The following is a 26452-nucleotide window of genomic DNA, read 5'->3' as shown; positions in this document are numbered from 1 at the left end:
TCCGCGGCGCGGCGAAAACGCGGATCCCCCCCCTCGCTCCGCGGCGTGGCGGAAACGCGGTCGCCTCGCGGCGCCGGAAAACGCGGACCCCCTCACCCCGCGGCGCCGGAAAACGCGGTCGCCCCCCGACGCCGGAAAACGCGGTTTTTCCCTCCCCCCTCCCCCTCCTCGCGGCGTCCGAAACACGCGGTTCCCCACTCCCCCTTCCCCGCGGCGCCCGAAACACGCGGTTCCCCCCTCCCCCTCTCCCGCGGCGCCCGAAACATGCGGTTCCCCCCTCCCCCCTTCCCCGCGGCGCCCGAAACATGCGGTTCCCCCCTCCTCCTCTCCCGCGGCGCCCACGGTTCTCCCCCCGCGGTTCCCCCCCCGCGGTCTCCCCGCCCGCGGTTCCCCCACCGCCCCTCACCCCCCCTTATTGCTCCCTAGTTAGAACCGGCCTAGCTTACCTACTTACTTTTATAACTTTTGACTACCTTTCAAATAAATAATAATCGACAGAATCTGTTTTACTTTCCATTTCTTGCGATTTTTCCCATCCGACAGTTTTTCATCATTTTCTCTACTTTAGATGTTCAAAGAAATATGTTTTTTTTTAAGAAACGAAAAAATCGCTTACATGCCCTTAAAGGTTGTCTATTCGTCTTTTAAAATCCGTTGAAATTTTTAAAATCGGTGAATTTTATGAAAAACTACAGCATTTTTTATAAAAATAGTTATTTCAACCCAATTTTTGGTTCTTTTTCTTGTTTTTCGAAATTATTTTACTGTTTTTTTTTTACTACCGCAAATTGATGACTACTATCTTCCCTATTAAAAAACAAACAAAATTATCTATTAAAAAGTTGTCTAACAACAAATAGAAACATTATACACGCGGTACAAGTTTGGGGTAATTTATTACCCCGCTTGGCCTTTCACGTATGAGAAAATGCATATTACCTCTCTAGGGTTAAGAAAGGGATAATAAACGTTTATAGAAAAACGTTTTTAGTAAACGGATATGCTATAAATATACGTGTAAACGTTTAAACGTTTAAACCACTGATCTATATATAACATTCTTCAGCAATTCAAGCTAAGCATTCTTTAATATGAATCAACATACCCCATCTCTATATACGTTTTATTTCAGTCATTTTATTACAATTAATAAATTACTGTTGTTACTCAAAATAACATGTCATATAGTAACAGAGGTTCGAGGTGATGAGAGAGATGAGAGTTCCTGAACACTTGATACTCCTTGTGCAAAACCTGTACCTGTACCTGCACATGTAGAGTCCGACTGGAGGATGCCACTTCGGGGCCCTTCAGCGCACGAAGGTGAGTGCGACAAGGCTGCATCTTATCGCCGAAGCTTTTCAACCTTTACGGCGAATACATCATGCGCAAAGTGCTGCAATGGAGGACTGGACAGGGGGTGTCCGGATAACTGGGAGGAAGATCAGTAATCTCAGGTTCGCGGACGACACCACGATCTTGGGTGCAACCGAAAGCGAACTGGCGGAGCTGCTTCGTAGGGTGGAGGTCGAGAGTATGCAACTGGGACTCCACATAAACAGAAGCAAGACCAAACTAATGTTCATCGATCGTGCCGAGACCCTGCAGCGCACACACGAGCTCCGTGATTTGGAAGTGGTTTCGGACTTCGTATACCTGGGCTCCGTAATCAGCGATGATGGAAGCTGCGACAGGGAAGTAAGCCGCCGCAGCCAAATGGCAAAGGATGCTATGAGGCGGCTCGGCAAAAGCTGGAGGAATCGTGGCATGAGCAGGAAGACCAAGATCCGACTAGTCCAGTCCCTGGTTTTCTCAGTGTTCCTATATGCTGCTGAGACATGGACACTGAAGGCAAGATTGAGGAGCAGACTAGATGCATTTGAAATGTGCTGGCGGAAAATGCTGGGTGTGCCTTGGACGGCCCATCGCACAAACGCGTCAATTTTGCAAGGACTCGGAATTCGAACTCGCCTGTCTACGATCTGCCTAAGGCATATTCTGAGGTTCTTTGGACACATCTCCAGACGCGAGCCGGACAACTTGGAGAGACTTATGATCGTTGGTCAGGTCGAGGGGAAAAGAAGCAGAGGCCGATCCCCGACCAGATGGGGCGATGCCGTCAGAAGGACCACACAGGGACCCATCCACGAGGCGATGCGCCGAGCTGAGGACAGGGAATCATGGCGACAGATGGTCCACGATTCATGTGGTCACGATCCTCAGTAATGAGAGACCGACTTAGATGATGATAGTAACAGAAACTTTTCTTTTAACTAATAATACGTCACTTACTTAGATTTACTTCTTAAGCTGAAGAACATTAATACAATATTTTAAAACGCTCGAAAATTTACTTGTTACCTCTTAAATCAGAGTTTTTTCTTTTTTTATTGTAATATTTACTTGATTTAAATAAAACTGTAGGAAAAGTACGTCATAAAAGAGATATTTTGAGATAGCTTTTCCATTGTTCCTTTCGCCATAAATACATAAACGGAACGCATTGCCAACTTACCCTTTGTGCCCCGATTTTCCCTACTCCGTAAGTGGTAACAGCCACATATATACAAATATAAAAATGAAGTAGTGTACGTTTGCAGTTAGCGCAGTCAGGTTTTTTATAATATCTAAAAGATGCAAAACGAACATACCTTACATAATTATTCCGCAATTTAACTTTTAAAATTATTAATATATAATATATAACAAACAATTTAAAAAAATAATATGTAAACAATTAGAAAATAAAAGAAAGCAATATTTCGTGCATGATGTGCTTTCACAGAAAGCTACAAAGCTGCAATACAATGTGATTGTAATAAAAAGATGTTAATAATAATAATTATATAACGATATTAATAAAGACAAACTATTTCTCGAGTTTTATTAAACACGTCATGGTTAAGATATATAAGATTTGGTATATGTAATATCGACAATATCTGTTACTGTTTTTAAATCATTTATACTTATAAACATAACAATATTTAAAAATAATACAAGAAAATTATTCAGGTTGTTTTACATATTCTTTTTCAGAGTTTTATAACTCCATAAATACGAGCCTTTGACAGGTGAATGGACGAATTTTTCATTGCATTGCAATAGATGCAATGCCAGTCCTTGAAGTCTTATAACAATCAACAGCGTGACGCAAAGTCATTTTTCTAGACTCTACCTTCTGCATAGCCTCGTTCATTGTTTCTTAAAATTATGACTCATTAATTGATTTACGATTGTACGCGGCAAACCATATGTAGGAATCATAAAAGAACACACATTTGCTGTAATAGCTATAAAATATCGAAAAATTTCATGATCCAAATTACTCCGAAAAAAATAATCCGATTAGCCCCGTATGTCGACTTCATAAAGTACATTCGTTTTTTCCAAACTATCCTATAATAATATTATTTAAATTACTTATTATACTGATTTAACAAACTATACACTGTATCTATGAATATATTATTTCAATGCCGGAATAGCACGTCTTAGATTTTCCAAATAATTGCAGATGAAACAATTTTTATGCAAGCTCATAGCTTTTTTTATCAAAACTTTTAACTTTCTAGAACTTGGAAGATAACTTGAATCATTATTTCTTTTTGATATAGTCACAACTGAACTTTATTTATTGCAATATTAATTACAATAAAACAATTAAATAATATAAGCTCTCTGTAAAGAACAATAATATTATAAATAGTTTTTTAAACAGCTCTACTTGAAGGTACCGAAAAAAATTGATTAGTGGATCAAGTTTTTCTTCTCATCTCTAATATAGTAATTTTTGATATTCATAATGATCATATATAATACAAAACAAGAAATTGTTTTTAAAAATCCTGTGGAAGCCAAAAAAGCCCCTATTAACTTTCTTTCTTTTCTTCAACATTGTATATTTATACTCAACTCTGGTAATACGCTTAACAATAAATGTTAAAACTCGTTAAAAGTAATTTGTGGTTTAATCGCATATGTATATGCGCTATTTTGCTACTTATAAATAATTTCTCGAGATTTCTATGAAATAAAAGTTATTTGCGGTTTTGGCGCATACACGCGTTATTCCGTTGCTTATAAGTAATTTCACGCAAGTAATTTTGAAAAAAAAAATTTCTATTGCGAAATTTTCCAACCAGTACACTTTTGCTTAACATTGAGAATATAATTGTAAAGCACTTATGTGAAATATGTTTGAAGTAATTCTCTTGCTATTTTTGAGTGTGCGGCATACACTCTACACACGAGGAGAGACGGTTTTGACTTTACGAAAGAGGAATACTGAAAAGTATGTTTCTCACGGGAAACGATTATTATTGTTCTTGTGTAATTTTTTTTTACAATATTATTAGGTGTCATTTTGACACCATGGGACCTACAGTTTATAACGCCGATTCCGAACGGCTTTTTTTTTAGACCATGTCTAATTGTTCAATAAGTTGTCTACGTAGGTTATAATTATCATACCAAGTTTTTATTCCATAAGCTGTTGTCTCGAGTTCTTATATACTATCTTTTGTCGTATTTTAAATACGAGAAACGCCATCTAGCAGATGCCATCTAGCAGATGCCATCTAGCAGATGATCCGACATTCGCATACATAGACCTTATAGATATGAACTGAGACAATACATAGCAGACGCCTGTCCGGAGTAAGTTAGAGAGAGAAAGGCTGCTACGTGTGTGTGAGACCTTAGACAATGTCTAATTGTTCAATAAGCTTTCTTTTTGGTATGATGAAGTTAATTATTATATCAAAAAACTATGATAATTTTGAAAAAAAAATTTTGTTTTTTTAAAGTATTTTCCACCCATTTTAATGGTTTGAAAAAATTACTTGTTGTAGAATTCTATCCCAAAATTCTACATAAAATATATGGCGATCGTACAAAAAGCATTTCATATTAAAAAAAATATAAAAAAATACTTTATTTTTTAAAAGTACCGCCTACCCACTTTATTGTTTCCAAAAAATTATGTCCAATAGAAAACTACTCCAAGAATCTAGAAAATTTTTTTCGTAATTGTACAAGAAAGATATCGGAACTAAAAAAAATCAAGAACATTTATTTATTATTTTTTATCAATGTTTCTGTCATCCTTTCCATCCAGAAACCTTTCCCGAATTTTCCACAAATGTATCTCAATGATATCTACAACATATTAAAATTTCATCAAAATTGCTTAAGCCGATCAAAAGATATAAATTATTTTCGAAATTTTTATTTTTATTTTTTACAGCAAAACGGTTCAATATTAAGGGCTAATATTTGACTAAATTGTAAGTGACACTAATAGCAATCAAAGCAAAAAAAAAGAGCATGATCTATGTGGGGGCACATTGACCCTTTTTATCCGGCTACGGCCTTTACAAAGTATAAAAAAATTTGTTTGCTTATCTTTACACTGTAAAATATAGACAACTATGTATATAAATGAGTAATTAACAATATTTTTAAAATATGTAGTCAAATCAGTTAAATAAGTTAAAGAGATTAGAATACTGTAACTTAAATCTTATTTAGCAAAAGCTTTACTAACTGCGGTCGCAGCTTTGGCAAAAGCTTCGGCAAAAGGCTCAGCAAAAGTTTCGACAAAAGCTTCGGCTACATCACTAGGGTTGGTGAAAGCCTCGGCAAAAGCCTTGGCCAAAGGCTCGGCAAAAGCCTTAGCAAAAGCTTCGACAAAAGATTCAGCCTTAGGTTCGGCCTTAGCATCAGCAAAAGCACTAGGGTCTGGAGAAGCTTCCGCAGCTAGATCGGCCATATAGGTCTTCCATTAGTCGGGATGATAATTGCGACAAGGAGCGCAAGTCCGAATAAGAAAATTACAGTCTTTATTTCTTCGCTTGAAATTACTGCGTTATATTACGTAATGTTTAGTGTCTTCCTTTTCTTTTTGCTCTTAGAGCTAAAAGAAAACAAGAAAAATTTTAATTCTGAGATAATTATAAAAAAAAAAACACAAAAAAAGCTAACAATTTATACAAAAAATGCTTTGCTATCGACATAATAAAATATATCGAAAATATAAAATGGTAATGTGATTTAATAACTCATTGTCAGTATTTTTCTTAAAATCGCGCTTCGTAATATCTTCATGATGTCAATATCTTCAAACAATTATTTTTATAGATGAATATGTTTAGAAACATTAAAAATATTAATGTATTTTAGAAAGAGAATTACATAAAAATTTAATATAATTTATGAATTAATATTACAAAAAAATCATTTGAATAATTAAAAAATATGTTCTTAACTATGTCGTAGAGAGAATCTATCAGTTTTATTTTTACTGCTAAATATCGATATAAAAATATCGATTATATGGATTTTTACGCTTTACATGCGCATTGATATGGAAGTATGCAAGATTATTTTATAGCGATTCTAACTTTGTTGCGTCAGAAGAAAAATGTTTAAAAAATTTTATATGCACGTCGTGCAGCACGTTTCATAATTTAATATCATCATTTTATTGACAAAATGTAGCGATATAGAAATTGTGACCTAATAAAATGAAACAACACGAAAAATATTACTCGCATAGACAGAATTATTAGAAATACTGTCGGTATCTTCTACTAAAGTTTTTATTGTCCATCTTTTTACAATTGTTGTTGCTCAAATGATAAACATAACTAATGTCAAAGAAACTACGTCTAACATGATTAAATTCAGAGTACTGAAGTTATTCCGATGTTATCTACCAACAAATTATTAATTACTTTGTTAACAGTTTTTATCAATTTTATAAAAATAAAAGACACGCTTATATTTTCAATTAAAATGTTTGTTTTTAATTTTTTCTAATTATTTCAGTTACGTCGAAAATTCTAAAATTGTGATTTTTTTGTTTTTTTTTTATAATTATCTCAGAATTAAAATTTTTCTTGTTTTCTTTTAGCTCTAAGAGCAAAAAGAAAAGGAAGACAAGCTCTAAGCAAAATTAGGCGCATGTATTTCAGTGAAAAGTGAAACATATCGTATAACATTTTATTATTCAGATAGTAGATAAATAAAATAAACAAACATAAAAGCGAAGACTTATAAAATCAAATTATAAAATCAAAAGCGCACCGTAATACAACAAATACAAATACAATTCTTCCATTTGACAAATAAAATACAATTCGCGATCTTCTAACATGACAAATAAAATACAATAATTCTTCCACTTCCGGTGTATTACTTAGCTGTAGTAACGTATAAAGAAGGAATTTTGTTTGCATGCCGTTATCGTTGAATCGAGACTTTGGCGAATTTTCTTAACAGAAAACCATAGAAATAAACGATAATTGAGTAAATTAAATATTTACGAATGTAAAATTTGCATATTTTGCATTAGTCATTTATAACCCTCTTCACCTATCCGCATTTTTTCTTATTATATTTTATTTAACATTAAAATATCATATCAGTTTTATTAATACATAAGTTTTATTAAGTACATACATATTTATTTATTTGTTTGTTCTTTAACGTTTTATTAATTTTACGCTTGCTTATGCAATTTTATATATTTTATACATTTTATTTTATTTCAAGCGGTATATCGGTAATAATAAAATGAGTCACGAGTTATCACGTCGTATGAATCATATTTACACAAAAAACGTTGTATGCTGTACATAAAAATTCGTGCAGCACGTATATCAGTTTTTCCAACTGAGAACGACAGAACAATTGGCTCTTATTATGAAACTTAGCAACTTATTTAAATTTGTCACAACTATTTGGCTGTTAGTATATGACGATCACAAAATCCACACCGGATAAATTTGATCCAGATTTTACCGTGTAAGTTGTTAATTTAAGTAATTTTATCATAATTTTATTATAATTATATAATAATTATACATTAAAGATGTATGATAGGCTATATGTAATATAATTTTGTTTTCTTGATTAAACAGTGTAGAGCTAATCTCAGAAATTATTCATAAACAACATGGTATCATTGGGACAGAAAAAGCGTAAAAATCGCAATTTTGTCCCATTTTTGTACGTGATATTGTTTAAATAAATTATTACTAAAAAATTGAAAAAAAATATAACCAGAAAATCTTAAAAATCCGTAATTGCAATTCTCGATGTCATAGAAGTGTAGGGGAGACCGGGGCTATTCGTGATACATTTTTGTTTCGAATTTTTTTCTCGCTTCGTATAAATGTTTAAAAAATTTATATTAGTGCGATGTAATCGTCCACCTCTCTAGTTTAAAAGAAAAAAAATATATAGGTTTTTCTCTCACGAGTCTCGAAATATATCAAGAAATGTATCGTTGTGTCATGTGTCACGAATTGCCCCGAAGCCTGGGGTAATTCGTGACAAACCACGGGATAATGCGTAACACTTTCTCTGATTGAACAAACTATATAGATTTTTTTTGTTTTTGCAATTTTTATCTACTTTATACTTTGAAAAAGCCTTTATTTGTCAGAATTTACATATTATATGTATAAAAAATTATGAGGAAAAATGTAACGCCTGTTCCATTAATTGCCTTCATTGCTCACATTCGATTACGGGAAACCACTTCTCGAAGGCGTCCGCGGTCCCTGCAAATTGGTTTTTCCTTTGAACGCTTATTCGTGGCATTTTTGGTTGCCTCGATTGCTCGTGTCACGAAATGCCCCGGCGTGATTTGTCCTTATTCATGATCCGTGACTTACAGATAAGAAAGAATACCATAAGATCTACTCATGCATTATGCTTAGTGAAGTCGAGTGACTGAATACAACTTACCGTTTCGGATCTCTTATTATTTTATTCGGCGAGAAAACAAATTTTTGAGATTTGAAAAAATTTACTTTGAGCACTTGAAATCAAACTTTCTGTCATTGAGAGAGAAAAATGGTTGACACGCAAATGCCATTCTGTTGGTACCTAGAGGACACTAAGAAACATCTGTGATTGATATTACAGGTTTCTAGCAACAAGCATTTTAAAGTTAGGCCCGCGACAAAATTTCAGCAGTGTCATGAATAGCCCCGGTCTCCCCTACCATAAAAATTTCATTTATTTTTACCGTACATGAGCAGAGATACATATTATGATATTTACATGGAAAGTATATCTAAGTGTGACAATTTTCTATTGTTACGTATGCTTGAAAATTTTTAATAATAAATTTCTCAAGAGCATTTGTATATTTATTTTATTTTATTGCCATTTAGTTTATTCCAAAAATTCACTAAATTTAATTTTAAAACATACATCCACATATTAAAATCTTTTTTGCTTACATTGCAATATTATATTTTGAAATATAAAGTTAAATTGTTTATGTAAAATATAATAATATTTTCAATATTGTTTTCCAATAAATTCTAAAACAAATTATTTTATAGTAATATAACTTTTTCATCTTGGTAAATAAAAATAAATAATATAAAAAGTGACGACTATGTATTTAAAATTTAAATGTTACTCATACTTAAAAAGTTAAAATAAAACTCAGAATGTTTAGAATAAAAATGATTCTAGAATATTATATATATATATATAGAAATATGTGATTAGAATTAGAAATGATTCTTTATTACCCCAAGGGGTCTAAAAGGGCGTTTTGTAAGGACGTACCCAACCCTTTACATCAATCTCAATTCTTCTTGTGGTCCTCGTCCGTATTAAAAATATGTGATTCATAATATTATTATGCTTCAGTTTTAAGTTCTTTTATGCAAAAAAAAACACGTAATAAGTAAATAATAATAATTAAAACCAATCGTAGAAGATACATTAAGGCAATTTCTCGCTAGATACTAAATGAAGTAAACAATGACCTAGTTTACACCGATCTCTTGATACACGTATTAAATAGTATATTTGAGCTTATCAGCCAATAATCAAACTACCCAGGTAGCACATACGCGTTTCAGAAATGTTTTATAAGCGTTTTTCCGAAACGTTTTATAACCGATTTCTACACTAAAAAAAAAATACTTTAATCCAAAAAAATGTGTATTGAGCTCCTAATAGCATATTTACTTATTTTTTACACATATTTATTTAAAATTAGATATTTTTATTTAATTAAAAAAAAAGTAAGTAAATATGCTATTAGGAGCCACCTAATAATTAAATATTTTTTTGAATTAAAATATTTTTTTTCACTGTAGAAACGTTTCTCATGAGTAAAAATGTCTATTCGAAAAACGTTCGATGGAATGTTTATTTTCTGATAAAATAATATTTAAAAAAATATTATAGAAACGTTTATATATATAATGATAAAGACATTTTAGATAAAGACATTAAAAATTCCTGAACTTGTGCACATTCGTGCAATAAGTTAAAGTAAAACAAAATATACTTGTCTCACTCTAACTTAATTGCATTACTGATGTGCACCAGTTCAGGAAGTTCTTCAAAACGGAACACACCTATAAATGTTCTTTCAATGGCCACGTTCAGTAGACCGTTTATTTTGCAACTGTTGGAAGTTTTCTAAGCTCAGATTTGTCCGATGACAAATTTGATTAAGACCGGTAGGACAAAATTAATTTAAGTAAATAAGTGAATATATGTGCATGGATAAAATGATTTATTATGTGCAATAATAATTAGTGCAATATAAATTTAAATGTTTCAAAAAAGGCTATAAAGCTATTATATATATAGATAAAGCAAATTATAATTTTGAAAGGAAAAATTTAACAAATAGGTATTTTTGTTAACTGTGGAAACGTAAAAAATACGTTTCTTAAATCATGGTTTCAAAAACATTTTTGTTCAAACGTTTTTTAATGGTTCTATACCATTATGAAACTATGTATATGTTCAAAAAACGTATATGAAACTAATATATGCTACCTGGGTAATTTACTAGTTATTTACTATTTAAATAATGAGTATTGGACTCCTGAAATTTAAAATAAAGATCAGGAATGGCTATGAGAGTCAGACGCGGTTATCAGTGCGTAAAAAAAAAAAACGTTAAGCGATTTCTTCAATCGAGTATATATTCAAACATTTTGGCTTGGGTTTGAGCCATCTTTAGTGAAGTATATTAAAAAAAAGTTAATAATTACTCCCATTCTCCTTGTTGGATCGGTGAGTTTCGAGATTGAAACATCCCAAAAAACAACATTGACTTTCGAATTACTGTCTGTAACAAAGATCCAGAGACGACAATGGTATTCAATATTTCCGTCAGTAAAATTATCTTAATTCAAGTCAATTTACGAAATGTGATTAAACTCACCCGATAGCCAAAAAGACGAGAGTATTACAAAGCCATATAGAGTATATAACGAGTCTTCCGAAAAGATACAACATTACATGCAGAGATGAAATCAACGAACTTGTCAAAAAGGCGGACACGAAAATTCTAACGTCAATTTCGTCATGTCACGTTCACAATAACCAACCGTGACAAATAAAATATGAAAACGTAAAGGGTCGCCAATATAAATATTTCAAAACTAAAAGCGATGGTACCTCCTAACAGTACATACAGTACATACACAACAAGCAGCATGGTTTACAATTTGTTTAGTATAGATACATAAGCGTGGTGAAGAAAATCTGTTTGTAAATTCAGACTGTTCTTCTGTAACTTAATATGCGCCATTTCCGAAATAAGTCTTTTTGATAGGAATCTCTCTTTGTCTAGTATCTCAACATTCTCCCAATCGAATTCATGGTCGAAATTAATCCTATGTTCCGTGATAACGGATTGAGTTGTAGTGTTTCTCCGAATGTGGTTTCTATGTTCAGTGATCCTGGTTTTTAATTATCTCATTGTTTGCCCCACATATGAGGCATCATAATTCTTACATGAGATCTTATACCTATACTACATTTTTATTAGATTGGATTGGGAGAGTGTCTTTCTGTACTCGAATAAAGTTACGCATTTTATTTAAGCTGAATTTTCGTGTCCGCCTTTTTGACAAGTTCGTTGATTTCATCTCTGCATGTAATGTTGTATCTTTTCGGAAGACTCGTTATATACTCTATATATATATTTTGAAAGCACATAAATTGAGGAACATTTTAAAACTAATTTGCTATCTGTATTTTAACTTGTACTTTGTAAGTTGGGTGGTGTTTACTTTTGGGAAGGTTTATCGGCCGAAGAAAATAAGCAAAAAATATTATTTTGTATATTTTAAAAGCACATAAATTGAGGAACGTTTTAAGACTAAAACCAATTCGCTATCTGTATTTTAACTGGTACTTTACACTTGTACGTATAGGGTGTTCACGTTCGGGTCGGGCAAAGGGAATTAGCACGAAAATTTCATTGTGCATATTTCGAGAGCACATAAATTGAGGAACATTTTAAGACTAAAACCAATTCGCTATCTGTATTTTAACTGGTAGTTTACTCTTGTACGTATGGGATGCTCACGTTCGGGTCGGTTGAAGGAAATGAACACGAAAATTTCATTGTGCATATTTCGAGAACACATTAATTGAGAAACATTTTAAGACAAGAATTATTTTGCTTTCTGTATTTTAACTGATATTTGACTCTTATCCCTTACGAAAAAAACACCCAAGATTTTGGTGTTTACACCCAACTTTGGGTGTTTACACTCCATTTTCGGTGTCAACGCCTAAATTTTCAGTGTTAACACCGACATTTGAATGTCGACACCCAAAGTTTCGGTGTCGACACTCAACTTTTGGTGTCAACACCCAAATTTTGGTGTTGTCACCCAAAGTTTCGGTATAGACACTCAACTTTTGGTGTCGACACCCAAATTTTGGTGTTGACACCCAAAGTTTCGGTGCCGACACTCAACTTTTCTTGTCGACACCCAAATTTTGGTGTCGACACCCAAAGTTTCGGTGTCGACACCCAAATTTTGGTGTTGACACCCAAAGTTTCGGTGCCGACACTCAACTTTTCTTGTCGACACCTAACTTTTAGTGTCGACAATCGGGTTTCAGTGTTGACACCCAATTATAAAACAAAAAATAAAAATTATAAAATGCAAGGTTAAAACTTTAACTTATTATGAGACCACATTATACATATATCTAACTTTGAATTATACATATATATATATATATATATACCCAAGTAGCAGATAATATTTTTTAAATGTTTTTTTTTAATATTTATTTTTCATTAATTATACATTGTACAATTCATTGTAAAAAAAATTTTTTTAACATTTATTGAATATTTATTTTACATTAATTATTTGTTTGAATTAATGATTTAGACGCTCGACAGCACACGGATGTGCCTTTGCTTTGGTGTGCGTTGGCAGCATGTGGAGGAGATGCGCGGCTAGCGCATGCGCAGGGGCCATATTCTGTTCGTCGTCAGTGCCGTTAACGGCGTCGGCCTGGTCGGCCATGTTGGCGCAGCTTCTATACGATACGAGAAATCTGCGCAACGACGCTTAATCGAACCGACAGTTATCGGTAGGTAGGAACGGAATACAGGCCCAGCGCATCTCCCGATCTCCTCCACATGCTGCCAAGACACACCACAAAGCGAAAGCATATACGGTGTCGCACATATGTATGTATCTGGTATATTTATAGTCAAAGTCGGTAAATGGACGCGGCGTCAGAGTCGCATGATCGTCATTTTTACTCAGTGACGAGTATGTATGATTTATCTATATCTATGTATAATTCGAAGTTATATGTATAATGTGACTTTATAATAAAAAGTCAAAGTTTTAACCTCGCATTTTATAATTTCCCTTACAGAAAAGTATTACTGACTAAATACTTAAAATCTCAGTGATTTAATACTGTCAATATTTATTTGGGAAATACTGGGAAAATACTGGTAGTGATAAATATTATAGGTAGTGATTAATACTATACAGAACTACTGGTGCTTAGTATTGAATTACTCACCGATATTTCGATTTCTGATATTTACTCGGCATAAAAAAATTATTTTTTTTGAAATTTAATTATTATTTTATAACTAAATTTGTTTCTTAAGATGCAGTCTATAATTATAAATATTTTCTGGTATTTGAAAAACACACTTACCTTGGTGGGATTCGAACTCGGGACCTCTGGATCGTGAGCCAACTGCCTTACGTGGTAGACTACTTCTTAATTTGATGTAAGTGTTATATATAGTCTACATGTGTCATAACCAGCGCAAATATATAATTTTTCAAAAAACATCTTAAGAAACAAATTCAGTTTAAAAAGAGTAATAAAATTTTGAATTGGATATAAGAATGATATCCGCAGTACTATTTCAAAACTTGTACACTTAGTGCAGACTTTCATATAAAATGTATTTGTGCCTTACTTTTATCTCTCTTTCTTAATATTATCAGGAATTACCCATTATAATGTTTCTATACAAATTGTAGTACTGGTCAGTGATTAATTTCACATGGAATATTCAGTTCAGTACTTGAGTATTAACATTAAAATACTGGCCAGTGATTTATTACACATGGAATCCTCGGTCCAGTATTTCAATACTAACATTGAAATACTCATCAGTAATTCAACACAAGTATTTATTACACAAGTATTTTTCACCTAGTATTAAATGCTTTCTCATCAGAAATTTAATACTAAGTATTCAATACTCGTCCTGTATTAAATACTACTTTCATAAATTACTGACCAGTAATAAAATACTGTGCAATACCCTTACAGAAAAGTATTACTGACTAAATACTTAAAATCTCAGTGATTTAATACTGTCAATATTTATTTGGGAAATACTGGGAAAATACTGGTAGTGATAAATATTATAGGTAGTGATTAATACTACACAGAACTACTGGTGCTTAGTATTGAATTACTCACCGATATTTCGATTTCCGATATTTACCCGGCATAAAAAAAATTATTTTTTTTTGAAATTTTACTTTTTTATAACTAAATTTGTTTCTTAAGATGTAGTCTATAATTATAAATATTTTCTCGTTTTTGAAAAACACACTTACCTTGGTGGGATCGAACTCGGGACCTCTGGATCGTGAGCCAACTGCCTTAACGTGGTAGACTACTTCTTAATTTGATGTAAGTGTTATATATAGTCTACATGTGTCATAACCAGCGCAAATATATATTTTTTCAAAAATCATCTTAAGAAACAAATTCAGTTTAAAAAGAGTAATAAAATTTTGAATTGGATATTAAAATGATATCCTCAGTACTATTTCAAAACTTGTACACTTTTATCACGACGAATTAGTACAGACCTTCATATAAAATGTATTTGTGCCTTACTTTTATCTCTTTTCCTTAATATTATCAGGAATTACCCATTATAATGTTTCTATACAAATTGTAGTACTGGTCAGTGATTAATTTCACATGGAATATTCAGTTCAGTACTTGAGTATTAATATTAAAATACTGGCCAGTGATTTATTGCACATGGAATCCTTGGTTCAGTACTTCAGTATTAACATTGAAATACTCATCAGTAATTCAACACAAGTATTTATTACACAAGTATTTTTCACCTAGTATTAAATGCTTTCTCATCAGAAATTTAATACTAAGTATTCAATACTCATCCTGTATTAAATACTACTTTCATTAATTACTGACCAGTAATAAAATACTATGCAATACTTGGATCACAGTGATTCAAGTACTAATAAATACTTAATTTTAGTATTATTAATACACAAAATAAGTATTTATTACTAACCAGTTAGTAATACTTTTTTGTAAGGATTATATATATATATATATATATGTATATATATCGTTTTTATGAAATATGTACCCTTACGAAAAAAACACCCTAAATAACACCCCAAAAAACACCAAAAAATAATAGCGTAATTTTGGATACCCAAATGGCGTTTACACCATTTGAGCGTTAACGCCAAGAAAAACACCAAAAATTTCGATGTCATTTTTGGTGTTTTTCTTGGCGTTAACGCTCAAATGGTGTAAACGCCATTTGGGGATCCAAACGTACCCTATTATTTTTTGGTGTTTTTTTGGGTGTTACTTAGGGTGTTTTTTTCGTAAGGGTATGGCTTTGTAATACTCTCGTTCTTTTGGCTATCGGGTGAGTTTAACCACATTTTGTAAATTGACTTGGATTAAGATAATTTTACTGACAGAAATATTGAATACCATTATCGTCTCTGGATCTTTGTTACAGACAGTAATTCGAAAGTCAATGTTGTTTTTTGGGATGTTTCAATCTCGAAACCGATTTAACAAGGAGAATGGGAGTAATTATTAACTTTTTTTTATATACTAGACACCACAGACGCGCGCTTCGCGCGCGCTATTTAGCTTTAACATTATGCAATTATTATTACACTATTAACTTCTTGATACACACAACTGTCAAAATATACGATGACAGCTGCAAATGAAGTAAGCGCAGCGAGAGAACCAATTGGCATCGCGGAAAAGCGGCAACAAAACTTCGAGATATGCGAGTATCGACTTAACATGCCTTTTTTTAGAAAGGAGACTTCACTGAAGATGGCTCAATCCCGAGCCGAAACATTTGAATATATACTCGATTGAAAAAATCGCTTAACGTTTTTTTTTTACGCACTGATAACCGTGTCTGACTCCCATAGCCATTCCTGATCTTTATTTACTATTTAATACGCGTATCAAGTGATCGATGTAAACTAGGCCAATCGACAATATCTCTACTATTTGAACAATGTAGAAACGATGAGTCAATGTTTTCTTAATAATGACAGCTGAGAATATACATCTATGGCCGAGAACAAGAAAGAAAAAGAACGCAATACTCATGAAAGCTGCAAATGGACGTTAATGTATCATACTAAAATGTTAATATATCATGCTAATATCATATCGCATTATCTGATAACGCATAGCATATAAATGATAGTCATCCTTGTGTCCAAGCTCATTAGTTTTGCAAAGAAGTTGAGGAAATCATCGACAAAGTCACGACCGAAAGACAGAAGATATTGGAGCAAAGAAGAATCATGGCAGGGACCTACAATCTTCTGTGTCTTGCCGTAATCGCAATAGCGTTTACTAACGTAATCGCAGTTGATTATTGCAACTTGGACTCGTGTAAATTAACAGGGAGTACTCATACTCTGTGCAAATACTCCGTAAGTGACAACAGCCACATATACTGCAGAACACTTTATTTTAAACGATTATACCCCAAAATTTTCATTTTTTTTTAATTTTAGAAGAAAATGTTCATCGGAAAGTTGTATGGTTTGGAGGGGAACAAATAATAATAATAACATTAATTTTCGAAAAAATCTATTTCTCAAGATCACGTAAAGTCATCTTCAATATTTTTATTCAATTTTTAATAACAGAATCTTGTAGTTGATGTTGAGACGTTTCCAAAGACCTATAATAGTTAATATTTTTGTTGAGAACTTGCGAAGATATGATATCGCGTATTTTCCGATACTACCGACATTGCATAGAATTACACAAGGTGGCTATCTTCAAGGCTGAAGATGCATTTTTTTATTTACCTATTTGCGCAGCAAACTATAATTATAGGTGTATATAAGGTAATTTAAAGTTTTAAAATACCGCGAAAATGATGAATCGTGGAGTCTATACGCGTATGGCCTGTTGCCTGTTTGTCTTACGTACCCACGCACATACACATATCCATCCACACACATCCAGCCACATATACACACATTTGCGCACGCACGCACGCGTACGTATACTCTCACATAAGAAAGGTATAAATTTGTGCAAATATTATTACCGCGTGAGAGAACCATATCAGAAAATACGCGATATCATATCTGCGCAAGTTTGCAACAAAAATATTTAACTATAGTATTATACGTCTTTGGAAACGTCTCAACATCAGCTACAAAATTCTGTTGTCAAAAATGAGGTATTTCATTTAAGGTAGTTCGTTTGTGACAATACTGTCAAAAAGTTAATGATAGACAAATGATAGACAAATAGTATATAGTATTTGGCTAGGATTGTACGCGTTATGCATATGTGTGTAAGAATCTCATGTACAAATATATAGACATTAATGTGTGCTATTAAAGATCTTCAAAGGTTAGCTGTCCGAGTGTCGTACAGCATCTAAAGATAAACTTAACTCTTAAATATAAGATTCCGGCAAGATCTGAAGAAGATATATGCTTGCAAAGATATGCTTGTTTTCTTTTTCTAATTTAATAATTAGAAAAAACGTTGGAAATTGTAGTTTGTTTCAGGTTTTCTATTATTATATGTTTAACTTTCACCAATAACAAATTAATTTGTTATACATTTTTTTTGTAACATGCTACGAAAGGTACGATTTAAGCAGCCGTTCGCCTAAATTCTACCTCCTTGAAAGTATCGAATTATGAATAAAAATAATTAAAAATATAAGATTAATTTAAAAAATCATTAACTAATATCTATTTTATTAATAATTATTAAAAAAAGATCAAGTATTTAATAATTAATAAATAACAATAATAAAAAGGTAAGAATTAATGTCACTGTCATGTTTATATAGGTAATCTAAATTATGCACGTAACCTAGAGATGTGTGCACCTGAGTATACAGCACGAGTTTCCTAGATCGTATCGGTATAGAAAACCTTACGATATAGGAAACCTTGTGGATGTACGATTTAAGAAAATTGATAGATTTTATAAAAAATATTAATTTAATTTTTATAATAATTACAAATATGTACATGCAAAGAATGTAAAATATTTTACATATAAACCTTCTTTTATAAAAATATAAAAATTTATAATAAAATTGAAGGATTACATTATTATCAGCTATAAATTAATTAAAAATTAACTAGTTATAAAACTAACTCAATAATTGGTTGTATCTGAATTTTTAAAATGTTATTAACACGCACAAAACAAGATGTAATCTGTTAAATTTTTGTTTATATTACTCATTTCTCATTTATTTTATATTTTTGTTACTAAGTGTTGCTTGTATTAAGTAATAATATAAAATATTGATGAGGTACGATATAGGTCGATTTAGGTGTTGCAACCGGTACGCAACTTTCCCCTATACAGAATAATATGTACAGAAACAATATCTTTGTTTCTGTATTGTCCACGTTTATTTTATTTGCAAATTTATATTTCTCAAATATTTTATATTTTTGCGGTTTCCATGCACTTATAAAAAAAGGTAATATTTGTACAAAACTTATCTTTTAAAAAAAAAGGTAAAAAAACGCGTCAAGTGCACGTACTTCGTAAGCTTTTTTGAAGCACTTTTATTGAAAAAAACTTTGATTTAATTTACTTATAATTCTATTTGTATTTTTTGTTACAAAAACAATTATGTCAGAAGGTTTGCGCTAAGTGAATATGATAAATTAAATTAGTAACATATCTAATGTTCTTAGCCTGCGTTTGTTTATTCACATTGAGAGCTACTGGGAATGAACAAACGCAGGCATAATTATGTATCTTTATCATACTTGTTGTGTACCTGTTCTTTTTTATATGTCTTCTTTTACATATATCCTGGAACACAGCGATAAGGAAAAAACGAGTATACAACAAGTATAATAAAGAAACATGATTTTTTTTTATAAAATCAGATGTTACTAATTTAATTTATTATATTCATTTAGCGCAAATCTTTCGATATCATTATTATTGTAGTCTAAAATACATTTCATATGGAGAGTTTAAAAAAAAAGGTAAAGTACGATGACGAACACCTTGTAAAAAAAGGAGTAATATATATGTATAAAACTTAAGATATCCCCTTTTTCTACAAAGTGTTTCTCATACTTTTTCTTGCACAAGTAATCAATCTTGACTCTTGAGAATGTTTCGTCGCAAAACATTTTAGAGGTAAGAATGACAATCTTGAGCTTACCGACATTATTCAGTTTCGCTGTGCTTATAATGCTTTTGACCGCGGCGTAATATACCGATTGCATAGCGACACCACCATAAGATATCTCTCGACTTGGTTGATTGCTCAGTCATCGATATCATATTCCATATTTTTCATAGCCAATTCTCACTTTTTTAGAGCAGAAATATATATAATATACAATATATAATATTAATAACATATATATATAATAATATAATATTTCAATATTCGAACATTTTAATAGATAATAAATGATTAATTTTTTTCGTCGACTGCTTCATGCTACTAGCGTTAATGTGAGACTGAAAGTGGAAACTAGAGCAGATATATATAATTACGCGGAGTCAAAATCTGCGATCAGAGAAAATAAACGACAGATTAGACAGAAAGCATGACAGTCTCAGACTAACAAGTAGTGAAACGTAACCAAACTCGCGAAGATAACAGACGTCGTCAAATTCCGTGCAGCGCTGCTGCATCGTGTGACGCTTTCTAACAAAAATAATTTTACATGGAAATTATTTGGACGTTTCTTAATGTAAAATTTGACGATTTTGGACATTGAACTGGAATATTTCAGCTTACAGGACAAAAGCAAAGACAATTTTGTGACAATAACATGAACCCAACGAATCGACAAAGCCCACCGAGAAACGCAATTGGTTCAGCCATTATAGCTGAATGAGAAATCTTGTTTGCGCCCAACTAGTTGAGCGGCGTAAATATCTACATATATATCGCTAGTGCCTTAATTAATTGCTTCGCACACTTGGAACGGGACACTACCGTGTCTTTTGATAAAGCAAACAATAATACTGACAACGTCTCTATTATGTACACTAGAATAATGTTTTCTTAACGAAACAATAGAGAACGGAAAGAAGGAAAAAGACAATGTTCGTGTAAATTGTGAATAAACTAAAATGCTAATAATGTGTTATGCAAAATTGCGCCATTTACTGATAACACGCTGCATATAAATTGTAGCGTGTTCTGTTCGGGCTTAGTAGTTTGCAAAGAAATTTAAAAAGATATTGATAAAGCGGCGCGATCGAAAGTTAGAAAATATCAAATCAAAAAGGGATAATGGCAGGAATCTGCAATCTTCTGTTTCTTGTCGTAATCGCGGTATTTACTATCGTAACCGCGGATTACTGCAATTTGCGATCATGTAGAAAGAAACATAGTCACACTATGTGCAAATATTCCGTAAGTAACAATATAAGCCATATACACACGAATGCAAAAATGATATCTTGTACTCTTACAATCAGCAAAATTCCTCGTAATATCTCAAAAGTATATCTTAACAAGCAGTAGTTTACATTACTTACTCTTGAAAGAAAACTGTTCTTAAAATCATAAATCTATAGACTATTTAAAAAGTGAAAATTAATTAATAAAGCAATTTATTCTTGTACATAAAATGCTTTCAAAGAAAACTGTAAAGACGTAATATAATGTCTATCGCAATTATGAAAAATTTTATAATTATTATATGATGGTATTAATAAGAAGAAATACTATTTCTCTAACTTTGTAATTGTTAAATATATCATAGTTAAAATAATATTAAGTTTATTCTGTATAATATCGGTAACATCCGCAGCATTTATAGATATTTATAAGCATAACAGTATTTAAAAATTACATAAAAATAGTTATTCAGATTGTTTGATACACATATTCTTCTAAGTTTTATAATTTTATATCTGACATATCGTACTTTTACTATGTACTTTTATGGCTTCTATGCACATTATAAAAGTCTTTGCGCATTTATTATCTTATGTTGTGAAAGAGATAATTTATGCTAGGCAAGAAATAAATTGTCTTCTTATTTGATAAGATCACGATTTTGTCGCAAATTTTAGGAATATAGAAAGAAAAATTAAGGAAATTGTTGCAAATTATACGTTTCACAACACATTTCATAACGAGAAAGAATATATATGCGTAATGATAATGGCCTTGTATCACAGTTCATACTTAACGTAATCGTTCTTCTGTTTTCTGTTTTAAAAAAATTTATTAAGGATTTCTATTTAGATTTAGGCTAAATATGTATTAAAGTTAAGAAAGAAACATTTATAGTGATTTTTTTTTTAAGTCAAGTACTATATAATTTCAATGAAATATTATATCTGATATTAAAATTTAAATTTATGAGTTACATATTTTAAACATTTGATGTCATTCCTAATGATAGTAAAAAGAAAAATACCAAATAATATCAATTGTGAGTAATTTCTCCGTTATATTTTGCACGCGAAAGTTGTTTAAATTAATTAATAGAAAAAGATAATACAATAAGAAATTGGGATTTTTATTTAAAAAATCGAAAGTGACCCTTACATGATTTTTACGCCTACATTCAAGATCAAACGAATAATACTATGTTATGTTGCCCTCACAACCCTTCAACTTTTATCTAAGACATTTTTTAGTGTAATGCATACTTTTAGAAATAACAGCTTATAACACTTTAATCCACCTTGTATAATATATATCTTAAAAATAAATTTTCACATTTAGACTTTGCGTCGCAATATCTCCGCTCGTAGAGCACGTAGCGGAATATTATAAGAGAAACCCCCTCTTTCTAATTGGACCCCAAGCTATTGATCAAGCTTACTTAGAACTTGATCCGTTCACTCGTTATCGAGATCTCAACATCTCGGGTACTCGCAACCCACATCGCGTTGCGTAAAAAAGTCACGGTCGGTCTCGCTCCGCGTGTACTTGGCACGAGACACTACCGTGTCTCTTGATAAAAGAAATTATTTTATTTAAATTATTTTTTGTCTAAAAGGAGAAATAAAAATTTTGATTTCTCCTTTTTAGAAATAAATATCGTTAAGGTTTTTTTTAGTAAGAGGACATTTGACTTATATATTAGAAATATACTCTTATGCTTAATTTCACAAAATCATGTTATAGTCATCAACACCAGCGGCAACATGCGGACAGGTATCTAGTGTTGGCCTTAATGCAAATGACAAGCAGGCTATAGTAAAAAAACACAATGAACTGAGACAAAGAGTTGCGTCGGGTCAGGAAAAGAAAGGGAACCCAGGTTGGCAACCTCCGGCGGTTAGCATGCCAGATTTGGTAAGATATAATAAATAATATATTATTACAGTAAATTAAAAAATATAATAATCAGAAAGAAATTAGAGAACGAAGTAAAATTGTGTTTTAACCGCGGTTTGGCTTAAAGATTCAATTGTTTCTTTTATATTATTTTTTTTAATAAACTAAAAATTAGCGTAATAACAGTTTATATTAACAAACATTTATTGAATTGATTTTAATTCCACAAAGCGGTTGAATAGCAATATTGTGTTTGTCTATGTATACTTAAAGCAATTGCATAAAAATATTGTAGAGTTTCTTCCGATGGTTTATAATTATAATAAACGAAAAAATTCAAAGATAGTATACTAAATAGTATAATTTTATATGCTGTATAATACAAAGAAGAAGACATATTTGAATTAAATATTTATTTCAAATTAGAATTTATATAATATAACGAAATATAAAATTACATACATATATATATGTGCAGATACTACACACGCACACGCATACGCGCAAGTACGCACGCACGCACGCACGCACGCACATACATACACACATACACACATACACATACCACAAGCGCGCGTGCGCGCGCACGCACACGTACAGTATTATATGTATGTATATATACGCACACACATTTTCTTAGACCTGGGATAACGAATTGGAAAAAATTGCGCAAAGATGGGCCAATCAATGCAATTTCAATCATGACAAGTGCAGAAATGTGGGTAAGTATCAACTTACATATTAATTTTACAATTGTAAATTAAATATATGTATTCTTTAATTTATTTATTAGCATGTAACACGTGTTATTACAGATAGATTTGCAGTTGGTCAAAACATAGCCCAAAAATCCTCTACAGGAGGAAACAATTTCCCTGTAGAAAGCTTTGTCCAAATGTGGTACGATGAAGTAGATAAGTTCGATAAAAATAAAGTTTCCAAATATGAGTAAGTATTTCTGTAATATTCTAATCACATATACAGGGTGTCCCAAAATTGGACCGACAAATTTGTGTAGTTATAAGGGATACATCATAAGCAACAAGCATATATTTATTGTCAATTAATCTACGTCCGCAAATAAACCATTTTGACACTAGAGTGAATCAAAGATTGTTTACGTCTAGCTAGTTGAAGTACATTATTTTCAGGATTCATGAATTCATAAACCGACGTTGATTCTTAATACATGTAAAATGATTCTTAATACATGTACGCATATTAAATTTAAATAAAATATCTTTAAACTTTTTCCAAATTTGCGGAATTTTCATATTTTTTTCAAAACTTTAACACCCTGTATATATAAGAAATAATTGCGCGTAAATAATTTTATATGTATGTACAATAGTATTGATTATAAAATACTTCTAAAAACGCGTTTATAACATATTTCTTAATGTGTTTGTAAAATAATTTATTTATAGATTTGATCCGAATACAGGCCACTATACCCAAGTGGTCTGGGCTGACACAAAAAAAGTCGGTTGCGGACAAATAAGCTATAAATCCAATGGCTGGAATACGAAATACGTAGTTTGCAATTATGGTCCAAGTGGAAATTGGATCGGTCAGAAAATATATGAAGTTAAAAAATAAATCCGATCAAAAAATTAAAGATGTAATATAAAAAGTAATGGCACGAAAAAAAATGGAAAAGCAAATAAGAGTTGCAAATATGTCTTGTCAGTAGAAACAGACAGTTGCAATTGTTATGTAATGATATTAACAGAAGGCGAAATAACGTTTTCTTCTTTCTCTCCCTTTCTCCCTTTCTTTTTCTTTAATCATCTACTGTTAAATATCAAGTTTTCTTGCAAGCTTTTCTTCTTAAATATAACTTTTTAACGCAAGACAAAAAATAATAACATATGTAATTTTTGTTGTTCTAATATATATCGAAATAAAGATGTGCAATAAATAAAATGATGCAAATTTTTTTACCTTTAACCCTTAAATGCCACACCTCTCAAGAATCTCGTAAATGACATGAGGGGTCTAAAAGACCCCAGCATGAAAAATGTCTCCGTACTCATTGATTTTTTATCTTTAGTTATTAAAATTTTTCTCAATGTTGTTCAAGGCTTAGAAAAGAGAATAAAATGCTATTGTGTTAAAATTTCAATTTCAACATAGTATAAAAAATTAAGTAAACTGAGTACTGCTAAGTGTACAAACGGGTAGGTCAATCACTCAACTATCATTAATGGGAGCATGAGTTCCATTTTTGGCAAGAACATTTGAAAATATATCATTGTAAAGGGTTTGAGGTCCGCTGGACCCCGGGTGGCATTTAAGGGTTAAGTAAGTTTCAATTACTTACATTTGTTGAAAACCATCGCTTTTTAATACTAATCTTATATATTTTTCTAGGCTTTAAAAGATTAAAGTAAGGTAATTAAAAAAAGAACATTTTATAAAATGTTTTATATTTTATGTCAAAATATATCAAAGTAAATCTTCTTTTTGTTTAATACCTTTTCCTAAAAAAGCGTATCTTCCACACGGAAAAAATGATTAGCTATTGTAGCAAATTTAGAGACACCTAACTTCTTTTTGCAGCGAGAGCTGTAATTTAGCAATAGTAGCAAAATCTTTTGTTCTTGCTGCAAAAAAATGTTTGGTGTCCCTATTTTGCAACTAAATTTCCAATAGTAGCTAATCTTTTTTTTTCGAAATTGATTTTCAAAGTATTGATTTTAGTATTTTAGTAATTATTAATAAAACATTTTAAACGTTAATTAAAGAAGAACTGTTTATAATTTTTTTTAAATTTATTATAAAATAATATGTCAATTTTGTGCAATATATGCTGACAATATTAGTTCAAAAATGAAAACTAAGAAAAGATTAACACATGTTTGTTTCTATCACAAACAATCATAAAGTAAACTAGTAAAAAGAAATACAAAGAATACGAAATTGTATTAAATGTAAATAATGTTAAAGACAATATCATATAATATTGTTGAATGATAACGCTTAGCATATGAATTATAATTTTTATTTCTATTTAAAGAAAAATTTGTTACATGTTAGTTTCAAGCTTTAGCTTAACAGCTATTCATAGAGTAAAAAAGTTCAAATAAAAAAAACATAGCAAAAATTTTTAGTACAAATATTATTTCTTACTATAATACATTTGTGACACATTATTGCAATCTAGAATTGTGTAAAAGTATCAGAGAAGCTTATACAATGTACAAATACACTGTAAATAGAATAATTATGTATACTTATGGATTATGTAGATTTCTTTTTTCTTCCTAATTTAATAAAAATCTATAATGTGTAAATATATCATAACTGAAAACCTTCGTTTTTCCTAAAAAATATTGACAGTAAAATATTTATTACAGATTTTATTTATGCATAGTTAATTTTAAGATGTCATATCACAATCATTAGAACTAGCAATTAACACGTTGCACAGAAATGGAGTAATAAAGGTCTTATAATTAAGCTGAACAAATAAATATCTCAATTATTATACTAATATTATACCAATTAATATGCTTTTTAATAAATTAATATTAATTAAAATTAATGTGAATTTTAATATATATTATTTAAATT

General features: G+C 31.2%; 1 protein-coding gene across 4 annotated transcripts; it reads left to right on the top strand.

Annotated features, from left to right (window-relative positions):
• Positions 1 to 7662: 7662 nt before the first annotated feature.
• On the top strand, positions 7663 to 25339 carry LOC139808361 (venom allergen 3-like). Of its 4 annotated transcripts, none has more exons than XM_071770250.1 (6): positions 7663 to 7809; positions 16825 to 17039; positions 22724 to 22894; positions 23517 to 23598; positions 23692 to 23824; positions 24304 to 25339. In XM_071770250.1, exons 2-6 carry the CDS (start codon positions 16908 to 16910, stop codon positions 24473 to 24475), a joined length of 690 nt encoding a protein of 229 aa, XP_071626351.1. In that variant the 5' UTR covers positions 7663 to 7809; positions 16825 to 16907; the 3' UTR covers positions 24476 to 25339. The 4 variants fall into 4 exon arrangements, with proteins under 4 accessions (XP_071626351.1, XP_071626352.1, XP_071626353.1 ...); XM_071770251.1 differs by having other exon boundaries at positions 7670 to 7809; positions 16808 to 17039; XM_071770252.1 differs by having other exon boundaries at positions 7675 to 7809; positions 16833 to 17039.
• Positions 25340 to 26452: the final 1113 nt, after the last annotated feature.

The sequence above is a fragment of the Temnothorax longispinosus genome, chromosome 2, assembly GCF_030848805.1.
Source record: "Temnothorax longispinosus isolate EJ_2023e chromosome 2, Tlon_JGU_v1, whole genome shotgun sequence".
Lineage (NCBI taxonomy): Eukaryota > Metazoa > Arthropoda > Insecta > Hymenoptera > Formicidae > Temnothorax > Temnothorax longispinosus.
Note: the sequence above shows the minus strand (reverse complement) of the source record. Positions and strands in the feature narration are given on the sequence as shown.